The sequence below is a fragment of the Antedon bifida genome, chromosome 10, assembly GCF_963402885.1.
Source record: "Antedon bifida chromosome 10, ecAntBifi1.1, whole genome shotgun sequence".
NCBI lineage: Eukaryota > Metazoa > Echinodermata > Crinoidea > Comatulida > Antedonidae > Antedon > Antedon bifida.
In genome coordinates this window covers 7,046,357-7,065,581 of record NC_136235.1, presented here as the reverse complement: position 1 = coordinate 7,065,581, position 19,225 = coordinate 7,046,357, and the positions used below count along the sequence as shown (strand labels likewise).

The window sequence follows — 19,225 nt, the reverse complement described above, 5'->3', positions numbered from 1 at the left end:
TTAAATTTAAACCAAAACTTATTAAAAAAAAAGTTGATACATTGGTCAACTCAATTTCGACAGGATACAAACTCACAATTTAATATCAACAACATTATTTATTTCTGCACACAATGCTGCTCTGATAATGAGTATAATATATAATAATGTATGTATAATGTTTTTGTATTCATCTGTGTAATTTAAGTTTAGAATTAACCGAATGATATAAGCACAGATTTGTTCTTTTATGAACATGAACAGTTATTACGAAAAAAAAATGTTGAATCATCAAGTTTATACTGTACTACTTTATATAGATGATTACGACAACAACGCATTCGCGATAGTAACATACGCTCGTTTGTTTCGAGATAATTCATCACTTTCGGCAGTAGGGACTGATCTTCTGACAAACGGGTTGCCCAGTAAGTCTTCACTATTTATCAGCAATTTCAGTGACAACAACACGTCTCAGAAGCGCTGATAGAATTTCTTTCTCTCTCTTAAACATAACTGATGGAAATTCATTATTTAGGTAAAAAGATATTACAAAAATGTTAAAAATATCATGCTGAGTCATCGCCATTCTGAATTGAAAGGAGTGAATTGGAACCCACCGTATTATAATATTTGAAATGGGTCATTCCATCTAAAAAAAATCTTTACATTTGGACTACTAAATTTGGAATTCTGACGTTGTTGGAGGATGACAGTTTGGATTGAAACGACCGTCGTTGATATAGCTTACGTACGGTACTAGTTAAATTGAACAACACTGAAGTTTGTCCAACCTAACGGCATTATTACGGAACAAATTAAACACAACTTATTTTGTGTAACTAAATACAAATATTAACATAACAGAAAATAAGAAGAACACTATTGTTTAATGATGCTTTATTCTTAGTATTTATTTAGGCACATATTCAAGAAGTACCAAATGTATCTAATAGCAACGGCTTTACTTGAAAACAAAGTAAAGTATAATTTATGAAGTGTATGCAAACTCACATGATTATTATGGCACAAAAATGAATATCAGTAATAATTTAACAAAACAAAATTATTATTATTATTATATTATAATTATAAATAATTACAAATTCTATGCATTGCAAAAACATCTACATATAAGCGTAGTAGAAAGCATTATTGCTAGAAGAAATAGATACACTTCACAAAACACTGTTACCAATACGATTGAACCCTTATCCGTATTAGACCGGGCGCCCATAGAATGTATTCATGGGAAAAGCCAGAATAGAAGATTTGATGGGCTGATTATTGAGATATATGACCAAGATTCGGGTCCTATCCTGTAAATTTACTCTGGGGACATCAAATAAGAGGGGTAAAACTAAAAAATGGATTTAATTATATGAAAAGTCACACGGATAAACGTTGTTGGACATCGTTCCCATATGTGTATACAATGTTAAAACAGCAATGGCAGCAACTTTATCCTATAAGTTGCCTCAGACACTAAGTAGCCCAACAATTTCCGATTCCGACCCCTACAAGATTTAATAACTCGAAAACTAGATTAAATAGGCTATCAAAACAATATCTATGATCTAATGAATCTCTTGGTGCAAATTTTGCAACCAAACAGTGATTTTTAATATGTACCTATTGAGCTGTTTATCTAATTATAGGTTCATACCAAGTTCATGCAACCCAAGTCTTGTCATCGACCATTATATAGGGGGGTCAACCATTATGACTAAAACTAATTTCCACAATTATCGATTACATTTTTGAACCAAAGAAATTAAAATGACATAAACTAGTATAGTATGAACATTTTCAGACTTTGTAATAATTACCATCTATTCATTAAACAGTTCACAGAAAGATAAACATAACCATTACCCGAATGATAAATGGTAGATCCCAACTTGCTAGCATTCAAACATAGGTATCTTAATTTGGCAATTGTAAATATAAAACACGATATATAGAACTAAATAACACCTAATAATTGTTCCTTATATATCAAACATTAGAATGATATAAAAATTAAAAAGGTACTTACAATTATATAATGCAAAAATTAACCCCAAACTTAGCTAAAATCCAACGGTTTGCCAACTGAATGCTTGATAACACAGACAAACCCTATTTGAATTTTGCCGCGTTTTTGAGGATTTTTTAGATTTTTTCAAAATAGATTTTGTTATTTTGACACAGTCTATTTTAAGCCAATGCTCATAAGAAAAGTATGTAAGGAATCTATGAATATTCAGCTTTCTTTTAAGAAACTATCCAAAATGATTGATGACCTACAAGTGATCTTAAATTGCAAATAAAACACTGTGGTGCTTTAGAAAATAGGTAAAAAATTGACCTCACACTGTGAGCGGGCAATGGATGGTGAGTTTTAAAACGTAAAATGACACATACTTTTCGTAACTTTACAATTTAAAACATATATCATAATGTTCAGTATTGTCTACAGTTTATTTTGAGCTACTATCCAAAAGAATCCGATTTATAATAGCTGAGATATTTAGGTGAGAACATGAAAATCAAGTGTTTTGTTGAATATCACGATGCGAAATCAGTGGTATTCATGTCCCAGCGGAGTGTGTTGAGGCAATTTAGCTATTTCGTTGCTCAAGAGATTCATATATATTATATCGAACGCTTTATTAAAAATATCAGTGAGATCAAGAGAAGATATTGAGCCTCTTCTTTGAGTGCTAGTAATCAAACAATTGTAAATATCTATCAAAATGATTGATCAGAATGATTATTTTTTGGCTGATAAAGGGCTTAATTTCAACTTTAAACTTTTTTCAGCAATTTCAGGTAAAGAAACAAGTCTAAAGGTGGACTACCATTGGTGTGTAATCCAAAAATAAGAACAAACAATTATTAGTAACAAACAATAATTGTTCAGTTTGTTTTGGGTTTTTGTGTTACAAGTTCTTATCAGTCACATCTTTAAATAAAATTATGAAATATAATATGGAGTGGTAAAATATTTTATCCGATGACTAAATATAGATAACATAAATTATAATTTTAATATAGATATATAGATAATATAGATAACATATTAAAACTTTACTTGTGGTGTTTCTATTCAACTTCTACTTTTTATTTCAGCGACATATCAACATTATCCACTATACTCACTGACCTTGATATGGTAAAAACAGTTTGAACTACTTACTACTGAATGTCAAAAGGAATGATTTAATATACAGAATTTTATTTTGCAAAATGTTAAGAAGTTCATCTTGTTTCCTTGTGATTTCTGCTACACATTAATTTAACCAAATTTACTCTTCGTCGTCAATTTGAAAGGCCATTTTTTGGCCCATGCAAACACATTCATGGTAACTTTCAAATATAGGCTACGTTATTTTCCTCTACGGTGTTTTATAGAATTATTCCCTCCTATCATTCTTCTACTTTAAGTTAACGCTATATTGTGTAATGGTAAATAATTTGAACATAATATGAACAATCTCATAAAATAAAAAGAAAACGACTACAAACAAACAAAATAAGCGCCTTTGAGCATTTTGGTGAACATGTGATGCGCTTAACAAATATTATTATAAGCATGGAGGTATAAGGAAGTAATGGCGCAGAATAACATAATATAGATCTGAAAAAATCCGCCTATGAGTGAAACTGTATAAATACGCCATTCGAAACAAGGAAATAACATTTTAATATTGTCACTCAATATACTGTAGCTTGTGTTTCTTGCATTCATCAACGTAACTAAAGATGCCTGCTACATACTTTATTGGCCTGCTAATATTTGTTGTTGTTAGTCCGAGTAACGCTGGGGTGTATCAATGCAAAGCTTACCCAACAACAAAGTAAGTGTTATTTTTATCGTTACTTAATCATCATCATCATCTTGGTCGAATGTGATGATTCGGCACATTTAGGAAGTTTACCAAGGAGGTATAGTCACCTGAGATTCTTTATCATAACAAATAATTAATCTCAATGACCGATCCCAATCGGTATCAATTCAGGAATATTTAATAATTCCTAAGAGTTTTATATTTAATATTTGAAATTGTAATTTGTAGGCCTACTTCTTATTGTAAGATGATGTAATCCATCTTCTTCTTTTGCCCCATGAGGGATGAATAACGATATAATTATACTGATACTGATAATATAATTAATATATACAATTGATGGTTTTCAGGAAGTGTGATCATTTCACGTTTTCTCAACTATGGCCTCCGACATTTTGTAAAATTGAAAAAGTAAGTACCGGGAGTAAAGTAGCCTAACTAACGTTTTTGTTTTACTACTAATATGAAGAAAAACAAAGGTGAATGTTCTTTCTATTTAACAGTGTAGGAGCATTCCGACTGGTGTGAAGACGTGGACTATCCATGGACTCTGGTAATGTAAATTATTCATCTATACATACTAATTTGTTAATTTTTTGGGGGTAGTATACATTAACAGATAATTATAGAGAAAGTGATGGATTCTTCATTTCTTACCTTAATTTAGTACCGTACCTTACATTATATTTCTTCCGGCAGGCCCGATGCTGCTAACTATGACCTTTCGTTCTGTTATCCAAAACAAGTGTTCGATCCCAATTCAATCACGGTAAGAAACTATATTATAAGTATTTGTACTATTTGCATATGATGCACAATCGTCCAATCACATAACCCGAATCTATGTACGTAGTGTAACGGATGGCGTAATTTTTTTTCCAGGACAAACGTGGGCAGAAATCATGAATAATTCATGAATAATTCATGAATAATTATGACATAATAGGGAACATTATAGAGGGCGCTATATAAACCGCGTTTGCCAACCGAAATGTTTGGTCTAGTGGTAAAGGCTTTAACCTATTACGATGGAGCCCTCGGTTCGAGGTCTTTCATGAACATGTTTTTTTTAATAGTTGAGAGAGATTATTTAGAGGGTTAGGTTTAGTATATTTAGGAAGTAGATCAGCTATCTTGCAATTCTTTATAATAGAAAATAATTAAGGTAATGAATTATTCATGATTTCTGCCTACGTTCGTCCTGGAAAACAAAAATACGCTAACGGATGATATGGATAAAGGTAATAATTTTAACCTTTGACCCGAAGGACAATGTTTTTGCGTTAGTAGGATTGATCACTTGGTGTTGCAGTAATGATTGTTTATTAATTGTCTGATTGTTTAAAAACAAATTAATCAATCCTACTATTATATCCATCATAGAGTTTAACGCCGAAACTGGTTAATAATGCCATGGCAGAACCTCACAAACATCACTTACTATTTAAAAGCATCACAACAAAATCAGTCATACTATAAACTCATTTATTTATATTATATTATAACTTTCAAAATGCAATCGGATGATCCATCACATTGTGATCGAACAATTGCGGCGCAGTTTACGTCATCTAAGTGAAACCAAACTTTACCCCGAAGAAAGTATTGCAGTGTCCTTACGTCTGGAGAACCAGAGTTTACGGTTGTTACGTAACAATGCTCATTTTTGCTGTCAAGTGAGCATAGCAGCTTAGGATGGCAAATAATATATCAAAGTATTTAATTAACAATAGGCAGCACATCCGTAAACAATATACCTTTGAAAAACATAAAAACAATAACTTCCTGGTTATTCATTATTTGTAATTCACCTGAAGCGTGACCACTGGCCATACGAAACAAACTTAGTTCATCTCGTATCGTTTTATTTTATTTAGCTCTACCTCAGTGTATCAAGCACTCTATCCAGGTGATCTGAATTATTTATATATACCATGTCCCGCATGGCTCAGCCTATATATTGTGCCAGTTCTGCGGTACATTTTATTTGGCTGAGCTGCACTGATGAGATCTAATAAGATCGAAACAGTACTCTGCAGATTGGATATATATATATATATATATAAACACAAGAGGCAAAGAACTTTTAATTCTAAACCGCCCGGTGATATACTGAAATTTAATTAATTAATTTGAAACGATAAAGATGAGGAAATCTGTGAGAATGGGAAAAAGTCGCCCCAACCGAGGCTCGAACTCGGACCGCCTGCTTGATATGCAGATGTCCTAACCATTAGACCACTGGGGCTTTCATGGTACTGTTCGAACTCGATTGGATAACGACTCTTTAACATTCTCGGCGTGGTACGGCGGAACAGCACTAGTCCTCAGTTGTACGCACGCGCAACAGAGATCAAATTGATACGCCCTCATCTTTCAGTATTTTTATTCACGAGGCGGGATCTCCGAAGAGATACTTTTTATATATATAAACACAAGAGGCAAAGAACTTTTAATTCTAAACCGCCCGGTGATATACTGAAATTTAATTAATTAATTTGAAACGATAAAGATGAGGAAATCTGTGAGAATGGGAAAAAGTCGCCCCAACCGAGGCTCGAACTCGGACCGCCTGCTTGATATGCAGATGTCCTAACCATTAGACCACTGGGGCTTTCATGGTACTGTTCGAACTCGATTGGATAACGACTCTTTAACATTCTCGGCGTGGTACGGCGGAACAGCACTAGTCCTCAGTTGTACGCACGCGCAACAGAGATCAAATTGATACGCCCTCATCTTTCAGTATTTTTATTCACGAGGCGGGATCTCCGAAGAGATACTTTTTATATATATAAACACAAGAGGCAAAGAACTTTTAATTCTAAACCGCCCGGTGATATACTGAAATTTAATTAATTAATTTGAAACGATAAAGATGAGGAAATCTGTGAGAATGAGAAAAAGTCGCCCCAACCGAGACTCGAACTCGGACCGCCTGCTTGATATGCAGATCCTAACCATTAGACCACTGGGGCTTTCATGGTACTGTTCGAACTCGATTGGATAACGACTCTTTAACATTCTCGGCGTGGTACGGCGGAACAGCACTAGTCCTCAGTTGTACGCACGCGCAACAGAGATCAAATTGATACGCCCTCATCTTTCAGTATTTTTATTCACGAGGCGGGATCTCCGAAGATACTTTTTATATATATAAACACAAGAGGCAAAGAACTTTTAATTCTAAACCGCCCGGTGATATACTGAAATTTAATTAATTAATTTGAAATGATAAAGATATATATATATATATATATATATAAATCATACTGTAAATTATAGAAACAGTGCTCATATTCGGAACATGATCTCATAATCGCGTCGAGCATAGCTCATTGGCGAAAGTTCCATATTTTTTAGTTGTATGAAAAAATGTCTCTGGCGGGATTCGAACCTGCAACCTCTCGCTTACAGGGCGAGTATCATACCACTAGACCACAGAGCCATGTATGGTATTATCACAGATTTTCACCCACCAGATACATTCTCTCATACAACAAACGCCTCACAATCAGTGGAGGCTTAACAAGTCAGAATAAATTCCAACTTTAATTCGCAACGGTTTTTTAAATAATATTGTGTATATGTAAATCAATGATGTTGCGTAGCACTGTGTAAATTATATATAAATCATACTGTAAATTATAGAAACAGTGCTCATATTCGGAACATGATCTCATAATCGCGTCGAGCATAGCTCATTGGCGAAAGTTCCATATTTTTTAGTTGTATGAAAAAATGTCTCTGGCGGGATTCGAACCTGCAACCTCTCGCTTACAGGGCGAGTATCATACCACTAGACCACAGAGCCATGTATGGTATTATCACAGATTTTCACCCACCAGATACATTCTCTCATACAACAAACGCCCTCACAATCAGTGGAGGCTCCATGGTTAGGACATCTGCATATCAAGCAGGCAGTCCGAGTTCGAGTCTCGGTTGGGGCGACATTCTCACAGATTTCCTCATCTTCATCGTTTAAAATTAATTAATTAAATTTCAGTATATCACCGGGCGGTTTAGAATTACTGTTCTTTGCCTGATTTGTTTTTATATATATAATACTGTATATATGAAATGTTGTAATTTAGTCGTGTAACTTTTAAATTAAATTTGAAGCTAAAACAGATTTTTATGTTTTCAATTGTGTTCTAGGACATCACGGATAAGTTGCAACTCGTATGGCCATCATTAAAACACAACCAAGAAGACATGTATTTCTGGTAAAGACATACTTTTAATTTTGCTTAATATTTGTTTTATTTATGAATAATTCATAATATTCATGATTTAATATTACAATGTGTATAGAGTTGTTATGTGTGTTTTCATTTATGTGGTCTGTTTTAATTGTAAATGAACAAGTAAATTAATGAATAAATGAAAAAATAAACAAAATAAAAATAAACAAATAGGGCCTATACTATGAATAAAATAAAACAACTAGAGCATTCTCACAAACTGAGTGACGCTGTTGATGAAATGTTACTGATTTTTAAAGGATTTACTGTTTATTTTGTCATTGTTCTTTTTTCCTTTAGGCAAAACGAATGGTGCAAACACGGAAGTTGTGCGTTTAACTGCACGACTGAAACAGATTCAGAGATAAATTATTTCAACAAGACGGTTGATTTAAATAACAAGTTTAGTATTGATAAGTAAGTTCTATTACAGGAAATTCTTATACTATAAACTTTGGTATTGAATCATTACAGAGCCAAACATATCTTATATATTATGATCATTTTAGACAAACGGAAAATCTTAATTACTTCTGACAAAATATCGTCATCGTAGACTAGATTACATGTAGAGTGCATGTTTTTTTGCCTAAAAGCTTGTTCCGCAACGCAAGTGATTTGACCCATCACCGGCGATGGATTTAATTGTCATTAATCAACACGCTTTTGTTGTTTACGTCCTTTCGTTGTGCCTAGTAGGTGTCTTAAACTTGGTCTCCATTCGGACGCAACGCGACGACGACATAGGCACAGTGAAAGTGTTCGGATGATTCATCACATTGTGATTGAACAACTTACTTGCGGCGCAGGTTACGTAATCTAAAAGCTTGGTTATCACTAGGACGTAACGCAAGGACGTAAACGCAACGCAAACGTGTTGACCATTGACAAGCGACCGTTCGAATAATCCATTGATTGTGATTGGTCAACACACTTACGTTGCGTTACGTCCTTGTCTTGCGTCTCAAGTGGGAACCAAGCATTAGTGAAACCAAACTTTACCCCGAAAACAATATTGCAGTGCCCTTACGTCCGGAGAACCAGAGTTTACGGTTGTTACGTAACAATGCTTTAAGCTTGGTTCCCACTACAACGTAACGCAAGGACGTAAACGCAACGCAAGCGTGTTAACCAATGACAAGTGACAGTTATAATAATAATAATAACAGACAATAATCCATCGTTTGTGATTGGTCAATTCACTTACGTTGCGTTACGTCCTTGTGTTGCGTCTCTAGTGGGAACCAAGCATTATTTCTGTGTCGGCACGTGGACAAAAGTTCTGGGTAGATCAATTTATCTCTGGTGAAGTGTTGAATAGTCACCATTCAATCGTATTTAAACAATATCATGAAAGACCCAGTGACCTACTGGCGAGAAGGCCTACATTTGCATATCAAGCAGATGGTTCTGGGTTAAAATCTCGGTTGGGCAACTTTGTCTCATTCTCACAGATTTCCTCATTTTTATCTTTTCAATTAATTAATTCATTTTCAGTATATCACCGGGCGATTTAAAGTGTATTATGTGCCCGTGATGTTTAGTTTTCAGTTAAACAAATTCCATATAATATATAAATAATGTATGATATATCTATATATATGTTTATCTGAAGGGCATTATCCGAAAACGGTATTGTTCCAGGGAAGAGTTACAATTTGACTACAATAACCGCCGCTCTCCACGATGCGTTCAACGCTACATCTATTGTTTGTTGCGCAAGTGTAAGTACCGTATAATTACATTAAATAAAAAGAAAGGAACGAGCGAAAACATACAAATCTATGTCTAACGCAGCAATACCTTCCACCATTAAATCACTCCATAGTAGGCCTAGACCTACTGTTAGAACCAGTGGCGTATCCAGGATTTTGAAGTCGGGGGGGCCCGGAATTGCCAATTTGCCAATTTGCCGACAAAATTAGTGTCATTGCCTGTTGCCTGTACATAGGGCCTACACCCCGATATACACCTGATCAATATATGTTCTAATCTAGGATTGCATAGTCATATGTTGTCTTATAGGGATAACGATGCAAAATTAAAACCAAATTAAACATTATCTGTTAGTATGTTGTATTAATATTACAATAAAAAAAGAATTACGAAAATCTGACTTGTAGTTTTCGAAATATAGGGTCTAAAACATCGCCGAAAAAGATCGTTTTTAGCCACGAAAGAAGTAAAACCATTTGCGGCCGGCCTCAGTTGACAATTCTATTAACTACGCCATTTTTGGTTTAAATAATTACATATGATTACGTTTTTTAGTAATTTATTTTATATATCACCCATTGGAAATATCAATAAAACATGTTATTAAATGCTTATAAAATATAAAAAGTTGTTTACTTAACGGAATTCGGACAAATTCATTGCTCTAACTTTGTGTATAACGAGAGACCATGTGAGTTCATGGTACTGTACACGCGCTAGAGAAAACATTCCGCTGCGGGTGATTCGCATCCACCAATCAAATCAAATCAGCCAGAATCCAAAATCATTCAACCGTGACCAATGCCGATAATCACGGGAAAGCTCAGCTTTGATTGGCTAACGATGACATCATATCACACAATGGTGGTTTTGTTGTTGAGCCTCACGGAATATTATGTTCCAAAAATTAAATACATGGATATTTTTTATGGTATGTGTGCTTTTTCTTTAAAAAATTTGAATAATAAAGGTCTCATATCGAGAGGCCTTTGGTTTTTGGCACTTATAATAAATATATCTTAGAGAAAAAAGCACATGGCATGTGGAACTATATAATCTTAGCGTATAGACCAGGAGCCCAGAGGGGTCAACCTAGCTGGAAAGTTAACCAATTTCTATGCATGTGGCAATTATCTAAGTACATATCAATGTATGGAAATGACAGTCTGGCGCGTTTCTTTTGGTGGGTGTGGCTAGGAGGGACATTGTAAAGGGTAAAAAAAATGAGCTAGATCAGCTGAAAAGTTAACCCCATGAAATATTTTGCAAATTGTTTGACATAGAGTGAAATATAAGGAATGGCTATTGCCAGACGATTTTAGTAGTGGGGGGTGCCTGCCAGACCCCCATTTCTGGAGGGCCAAAAATGAGCTAGATCAGCTTAAAAGTTAACCCTCTAAAACTGGTGGGAAAATGTTCAATAAACTCATAACTATCATGAATGACCATTGCCAGACATTTTCAGTGGTGGATTGTGCCCGCCAGACCCCGTCAAACACCCCACCCGCAAAAAATTGAGCTAGATCAGCTGAAAAGTTAACCCCATGAAATATTTTGCAAATTGTTTGACATAGAGTGAAATATAATGAATGGACATTGCCAGACGATTTTAGTGGTGGGGGGTGCCTGCCAGACCCCCATTTCTGGAGGGCCAAAAATGAACTAGATCAGCTTAAAAGTTAACCCTCTAAAACTGGTGGGAAAATGTTCAATGTACTCATAACTATTATGAATGACCATTGCCAGACATTTTCAGTGGTGGATTGTGCCCGCCAGACCCCGTCAAACACCCCCACTCCCAAAAATGAGCTAGATCAGCTGAAAAGCTAACCTTTTAAAACATGCTGTAGAATGTTCAGCATGATCCCTAGTATAATAAATGACCATTGCCAGACATTTTAAGTGGTGGGTTGTGTCCACCAGGCCCCCTCAAACACCCCACCCTAAAAAATGACCCAGATTAGGCCAAGGGTTAACCACTGTAAAACTGGTGGGAAAATGTGTAGTATACTGTCAAGGATATGAATTGTCATTACCAGACATTTTTATTTGCTCATTATAGAACCACCCCATCCATCCAACCCCTTACCTAATTCACAAATGTGCCACTATGGTATATAAGTTCAACATAGTGTAAAATAGGTATTCAGAACAGGACTTCTTTGTCTTTTTGGGGTGGGGAAAAAAGTAAATCAATTAGTCAATTGGTTTATGCAGTTACAGGACATATTTAGAAACTTATCTTATAATGGTTTTCTAGAGAATAATGTTGTTGATTATCATCAACATTTCAAAACAAAGGCTGATTTTATTAAATGCATTTTGATTATGATAGAGAGTGGTACATCATGTTTCAAAGTGCTACATCTGAAATCAAACCGATATCAAAAAAAAATATCCCAAAAGGAAAATTCAATAAAAATTTAAAGATGAAATCAAAGTAAAACCTGCAGACAGACGAAGAGATAACTTCATTTATAGTTCAGTTCTTCTAGGAGAAGAAGCCACTGCTCGACTTTATGATAATTCTGAACAATATGTACAGGATAATAAAATAAAATGGGCTGCTCTTCATCTTAGATCTATAATCATGCAGCTCCCAAAGACAAAGACCCCAAATCCTGCTACAGTTCATAACTTAAAAGAGTGTGTTGCCAAGATACCATCACAGTTAGAATTATTCTTTAGGAGTCTTCTTGGTGGCATCGACCAAAATGCCAATGATGCAAACAAAGACAAGTTTGATAGAAAGGTTATTTCCATTGCATCTGATGCCATCTATAATGTATCTCGTGGAACTGTGAAACCATGGAAACACACTGTCGTTGGTTTAGGTTTTACATCTCTGACAGGATCAAAACTGGCTATGCAAATTTTGACATTGTATTAGTTATATAGTGAAAGCAAAGGCCTTGAGACTGAGTTTGCCTATTCAGTTCAAGATGATGAACGCGACGCCCCAGATGGTATCCGGCTTGACCCAACCTTGGCAACTGCATGTGTATGGGATAATAATGATGCAAATGTTGAAACACTTGATGGTAAAGAAACTCTACACGCTAAAGTTGGACTTACATATCAGAATATATTGCATGACGACCAACTGCTCAATAGGAATACTATTGGATTTCGGGATGGTAGAAACAGGCGGAAATTTGTTGGAGTTGAAAGAGAAATACCACCTTTTAGGATAGGTATAAATAAAGCTTTGTTTATAAGTTCCAATGCCACATCAACTACAAATGTTAGAGAATGTAGTACAATCACTGACAAACCAATGGAATACCAAATACCACTGAAGGCATTGGATATGTATTGGTTTTGGAAACTGAATGATGGAGTAACACCCCTACATGCCGGATTCATGAGCAAGTATATCAATGATCATATACCAGTTCAGTGAATTTGCTACATGGATCCTATATCAAAATCCCCAACAAACAATGATGTGGTTAGAGAGACAATGATCCGGACTATGGCTATTGCCAAGGAAGCTGGCCAAGACTATGCAGACAAGACTATGCAGTTGTGACATATGATTTGGCAGTAGCATTAAAAGCTTACTCCATACAAACAATACAATTCCCCCTATTTGATAAGCTTTTAGTATTACAGGGCAATTTTCACACAGAGTTGGCGTTCTACGGAGCAGTTGGAACGTACATTAACGACAGCGGTATCGAATATATTCTCCAAGAAGCAGATATCTTGGCTGAGGGGTGATGGGTTTCATCAAAGGAAAGTTTTACAACAGGTGCACTAGAATTCACCAATTGCTTGCCAATGTCTTGGAGCAAAAGTTGTATAAACACTTTCTTCAAGAAATACATTCAGCTGTTGACCTTTCCTTAGAACAGAAGGTCAATCGTTATTCTTCTTCAAGTCATTGACTATGACTCAACGAGCCATGGCAGTCACAGAGCTGAGAACATTTGCTGGTCTTGAATTGGGGGAAACTGCAACAGCTCAATGCCGTCCATCAAGAATAAAAAAGGACAAATTGACAGTGAAACGGAAGAAACAGAGATCGAAGAATCAAGTGATTCTTATGGCGATGCATGGAGTGAAGACTCTGATTCAGAAGAGGAATATATGGATTAATTTAAAATAATTTGTGCAGAAAAGTCATAGCTTATTAAATAATAATTATTATTTAATAATAATAATAATGTTTTTTGTTGTAACTAGTGAAAACTACTGTAGATAGAATAAGGTACTATATAAAGTATCATATGCTAAAATGTCGGGTGTTGGGATATTTGATGTAGTTCTCATTTTAGTCATTCATGCTGTTTTTTAGTGTACTTAATTGCTCCATATATTTTGTTTTATAAGTTTAGGTTTTGAGTTGATCTAGTTCATGTTTTTTGTGGGGGGGGGGGGGGGGGGGTGTTTAATGGGTGTCTGGCGGACGGACACAACCCACCACTTTAAATGTCTAGAAATGGTCATTTATTATACTAGGGATCATGCTGAACATTTTACAGCATGGTTTAAAAGGTTAGCTTTTCAGCTGATCTAGCTCATTTTTGGGAGTGGGGGTGTTTGACGGGGTCTGGCGGGCACAATCCACCACTGAAAATGTCTGGCAATGGTCATTCATAATAGTTATGCGTACATTGAACATTTTCCCACCAGTTTTTGAGGGTTAACTTGTAAGCTGATCTAGCTCATTTTTGGCCCTCCAGAAATGGGGGTCTGTCAGGCACCCCCCACCACTAAAATCGTCTGGCAATGTCCATTCATTATATTTCACTCTATGTCAAACAATTTGCAAAATATTTCACGGGGTTAACTTTCAGCTGATCTAGCTCAATTTTTTGGGGGTGGGGTGTTTGACGGGGTCTGGCGGGCACAATCCACCACTGAAAATGTCTGGCAATGGTCATTCATGATAGTTATGAGTTTATTGAACATTTTCCCACCAGTTTCAGAGGGTTAACTTTTAAGCTGATCTAGCTCATTTTTGGACCCCCAGAAATGGGGGTCTGGCAGGCACCCCCCACCACTAAAATCGTCTGGCAATGTTCATTCATTATATTTCACTCTATGTCAAACAATTTGCAAAATATTTCATGGGGTTAACTTTTCAGCTGATCTAGCTCAATTTTTTGGGGGTTGGGTGTTTGACGGGGTCTGGCGGGCACAATCCACCACTGAAAATGTCTGGCAATGGTCATTCATGATAATTATGAGTTTATTGAACATTTTCCCACCAGTTTCAGAGGGTTAACTTTTAAGCTGATATAGCTCATTTTTGGCCCCCTAGAAATGGGGGTCTGGCAGGCACCCCCCACCACTAAAATCGTCTGGCAATGGCCATTCCTTATATTTCACTCTATGTCAAACAATTTGCAAAATATTTCATGGGGTTAACTTTTCAGCTGATCTAGCTCATTTTTTTGACCCTTTACAATGTCCCTCCTAGCCACACCCACCAAAAGAAACGCGCCAGACTGTCATTTCCATACATTGATATGTACGTAGATAATTGCCACATGCCTAGAAATTGGTTAACTTTCCAGCTAGGTTGACCCCTCTGGGCTCCTGCTCTAGTAGGAAGTCATACAAATCCCAGGTCAACTGCAAAAACAAGGTTGAATAGGATAAGGTCACCGGACCGTTCAAAGACTTTTTGAGAGTAAACAATCTAGCGCGTACGGCCACACGTGCAAGATGAGAAGATATTTTAACCTAATTTTTTACGTGTTTGGTTAGATGTAATGAAAATAAAAAATAGTTGAGATCTGAAGGGAATGATGTGATATGTAAATAAACAAACACTCAAAAGAATTATGTTTACAGTTTAATTATTGTCAGAATAATAGTTTATTCTTATTTGCTTAACTTTATTTTTTCCCCGGCACCTTTCTTTGCCGACGGACGCGATGATGTGCCGACGGACGCCAAATCAGGGGGGGCCCGGCCCCCCCCCCCCCCCCCCCCCCACTGGATACGCCACTGGTTAGAACTCCACTCTATCACCTAGATTGATGATTATTGTATTATTGTTTGTATATTTAGTAATTTATCTCTCTATTATATGAGCCTTCTTTTATGTGCAGGTTGGTGGACAGAATTACTTACACGAAATCCATTTGTGCATGACAACAGACTTTACCTTGAAGGACTGTGATGTAAGCATGCAAGGATGCAAAAAATATGAACCCATAAGCTATCCAAGTTTCAAAGCTTCAGTTATTTCTGAGTTAAGCTTAGAATTACCTTAATAGGCCTATATTGTTTTTCAACAGTAAAAATAAATAAATAGTTAAAGTTATATAGATATCATTTTTCTTTCAACTTTCAGTTATTTCCTTCGTATTTACACGGAAAAAAAGAAAGTTGATCTAGAATATAAAGTATTCGTTGTTTTCTTAATCTATCTCATGATAAGTATGCATAGGCCTAATAAAAGTTAAACAATTATGACAAATTATGGAGAATGTTTTTTTTCACTATATAAATATTTTTAGTTTCAAATGAAAATATCAGATTTAAATAGAGTCAAAACATGCAAAATGTTTCAAGCAATTATGATTATTGAAATAAATGTGTTAAGCAGCATAGAAACATTGTCTTTTCTTTAATATTATTATATGTACCGCCATCCATTTTGCACGGTTTTAATATAATAATACCTATTAATTTATTATTGACAATAAATAATTACTTTCATATCGATAATGCAACTCAAAATTAACCTTATTCATTCAGATAATATGTAGGAATTATCTTCCATTTTAATCTATCAGGATTTAAAATTTTTTTACACCAACCGTATTTTAGTGTTTTTACATGTGATCTAAAGTCGGGCATTTTGATTTCATCTTTTAAAAGGTTACCTATCAGCAGTGTATTTCTTTTAAATGGTTTCTTTTTCCCACTCCACAGGAAGTTAACTTTTGATAATACATTCTCTGGTATATTTGTAATAGAAGCATTATAATACGTCAACTTTGAAAGTGCCGGTGACCAAAGTTTCGTTTATTCCATACATTGCATTTCTTTTTCTGTTACGCCCAAACCAAATTGCAGGTTTGAAATTTTACAGAAAGTAATAACAATTTCTAAATCCGTATACGGGTGTGTAGAAAGCGACGACCTCGAATTGGACGACCCCAACGACCCGGGCGACCTCGAATTGGACGACCTAGAATTGGACGACCCATAACACGAAACCGACGACCCCTATAGCCTAGCCTAGCCTAGGCCTAAGTGTGGTATAACATCCCGAAGGCGAACATAGCCAAAGATCTTTAAACCATACCTTATATAATACTCGCAAGCAATTGCAATTGATTGAAAAAAGAAAAATCAAAACAGAAATATCGCCATTTGATACTGAATGTGTCGACACGAACAAACGAACAGATATGGAACGCCAGGAGTGCATCATTAAAACTGCATTCGACTCGATTAGCACACGAAATATCATAAACATGGTAAACCTTTTTCAGCGGCGGGTAAGTTTTGACCGTATACAATGCATATGTGAAATGTATTGTAAAGCTTTCTTATGGCCCTCCCCATGCACATGTTCGCAACACGCTGCTTGGTAGGCCTATAGTGTTCGTTATAAGAAGACGAGATGTAATTATACGTCCATGGTTTAACCATGTAATGTATAATATTTATTTCTTTTTAATTTATATTTATGTCGAATGCAGTTTTAATGATGCACTCTTGGCGTTCCATATCTGTTCGTTTGTTCGTGTCGACACATTCAGTATCAAATGGCGATATTTCTGTATTTTTTCAATCAATTGCTTGCTTGCGAGTATTATATAAGATGGTTTAAAGATCTTTGGCTATGTTCGGCTTCGGGATGTTATACCACACTTAGGCCTAGGCTAGGCTAGGCTATAGGGGTCGTCGGTTTCGTGTTAATGGGTCGTCCAATTCTAGGTCGTCCAATTCGAGGTCGCCCGGGTCGTTGGGGTCGTCCAATTCGAGGTCGTCGCTTTCTACACACCCATCTGTATACACTATGACCATTGCCTGCAAAAATTACCGTATCGTCAGCAAGCTGCGATATCCTTACATGCGAGTGAGTGGCCGACAAGTTTAGACAGTGGAACCGTAATACGTAGCCATAACATCGGCAAGGGTTCGACGCTCACTCGCTCCATGGTTCTGGGACTATAAACCGTAGGTCCAGTGTACAAATCTGGCTCATGTGCAAGAACGTAGTACATCTTTCGAGTAGAGTAGGGAGTTACCCCGGTGTACTCACACACGTACTCAGCCACTGTTACAAACTCATAATAGTACATACACTGAGCACTCTGTGAGGCTACCCAGTATAAAGATTTACTGTTAATAATAACTTACTTCTTCAATATTGTTATTTACAGAAGGTAGCTAAATACCAGAGTGGTATATTTTCCTATCCTATTGCTAGGATTTCTACAGTACAGTCAAAATTTAAAAAGTTACATTATAATTGCGGAATTAAACGGTTAGCGTTTAGAAACATCACCATTAACAGTAATCTTTGGACTTTGATCTTTAACGTTGTGAGCTCATTGTATTTACATAACACGGCTCGCAAAGCTAAACCACTAAATATTCATATTTATATTTCACAATTATTTTGTCAATTGTAGATTTGTTAATTATTGTATCCTAATTTGCACATTTGCTAGTTCACATAGTTTTCTTTATCTAGATCAGATTCATATGCTTTACACAATAAAATAACTGGGAACGTTATCAGGAAATGTTAATATTAATTTCAACACCAACATTTTTCGGATAGAATTAACATGTAGTATAACTATAAATGTTAACACGTTGGGTCTGTTAGGCACGGGATAAAATGACAGAGCAAAATTGTTCAGTTTGTTATGATCGGCTTATGGCTGATCGGTGGAAGTGTGACCAATGTACTTTAGTTGTTCATACTACTTGCATTGTGCGATGGTGTAATACCTCGCAAACGTGCCCACAATGCAGACTACGGATCAAAACCCCTCACTCGTGGGGAGACGAAGAGATCTTGTTTGCACAATCTGACAGAAGTTGGATCCAAACATTCGATTTCTATGTCTAGACGAGTAAGAAGTAAAGTTTCTGTAGAAAAGATTCCTTTTTTTTAAGAAAAATTTCTTCTAATTATTCTTTTCAAATGATCCGAAGACAATGTCTTAACCTCCCGTCTATTATTACTCCATTACTTTAATTATAGTAGGCCTAACGAATGATTAAATATGTCAGTAACAATTGCAAAACGAAAATATAGGAGAGTATAATTTAAATTTGCAGCACATTATTTAAATAAGCATGACATACTATTAACCATTGGTATTATTGAAAGATACATTATCAAAATGACCGAATAATAACAGGAAGGATCTTAACTACACTTTAACCTGGGAGACTGCTTTAACCGCCCAATTGGTGGTTAAAGGCAATTCAACACAGCTAATTGTAGCAACCAGACACATT

General features: G+C 35.7%; 1 protein-coding gene across 1 annotated transcript; it reads left to right on the top strand.

Moving 5' to 3' along the window:
* The first annotated feature begins 3,681 nt into the window (after positions 1 to 3,681).
* On the top strand, positions 3,682 to 16,328 carry LOC144853623 (ribonuclease Oy-like). Its single transcript, XM_078711358.1, has 8 exons — positions 3,682 to 3,821; positions 4,163 to 4,223; positions 4,316 to 4,365; positions 4,512 to 4,581; positions 7,974 to 8,041; positions 8,360 to 8,476; positions 9,675 to 9,783; positions 15,841 to 16,328. Exons 1-8 carry the CDS (start codon positions 3,727 to 3,729, stop codon positions 16,003 to 16,005), a joined length of 735 nt encoding a protein of 244 aa, XP_078567484.1. The 5' UTR covers positions 3,682 to 3,726; the 3' UTR covers positions 16,006 to 16,328.
* The last annotated feature ends 2,897 nt before the right edge of the window (positions 16,329 to 19,225 follow it).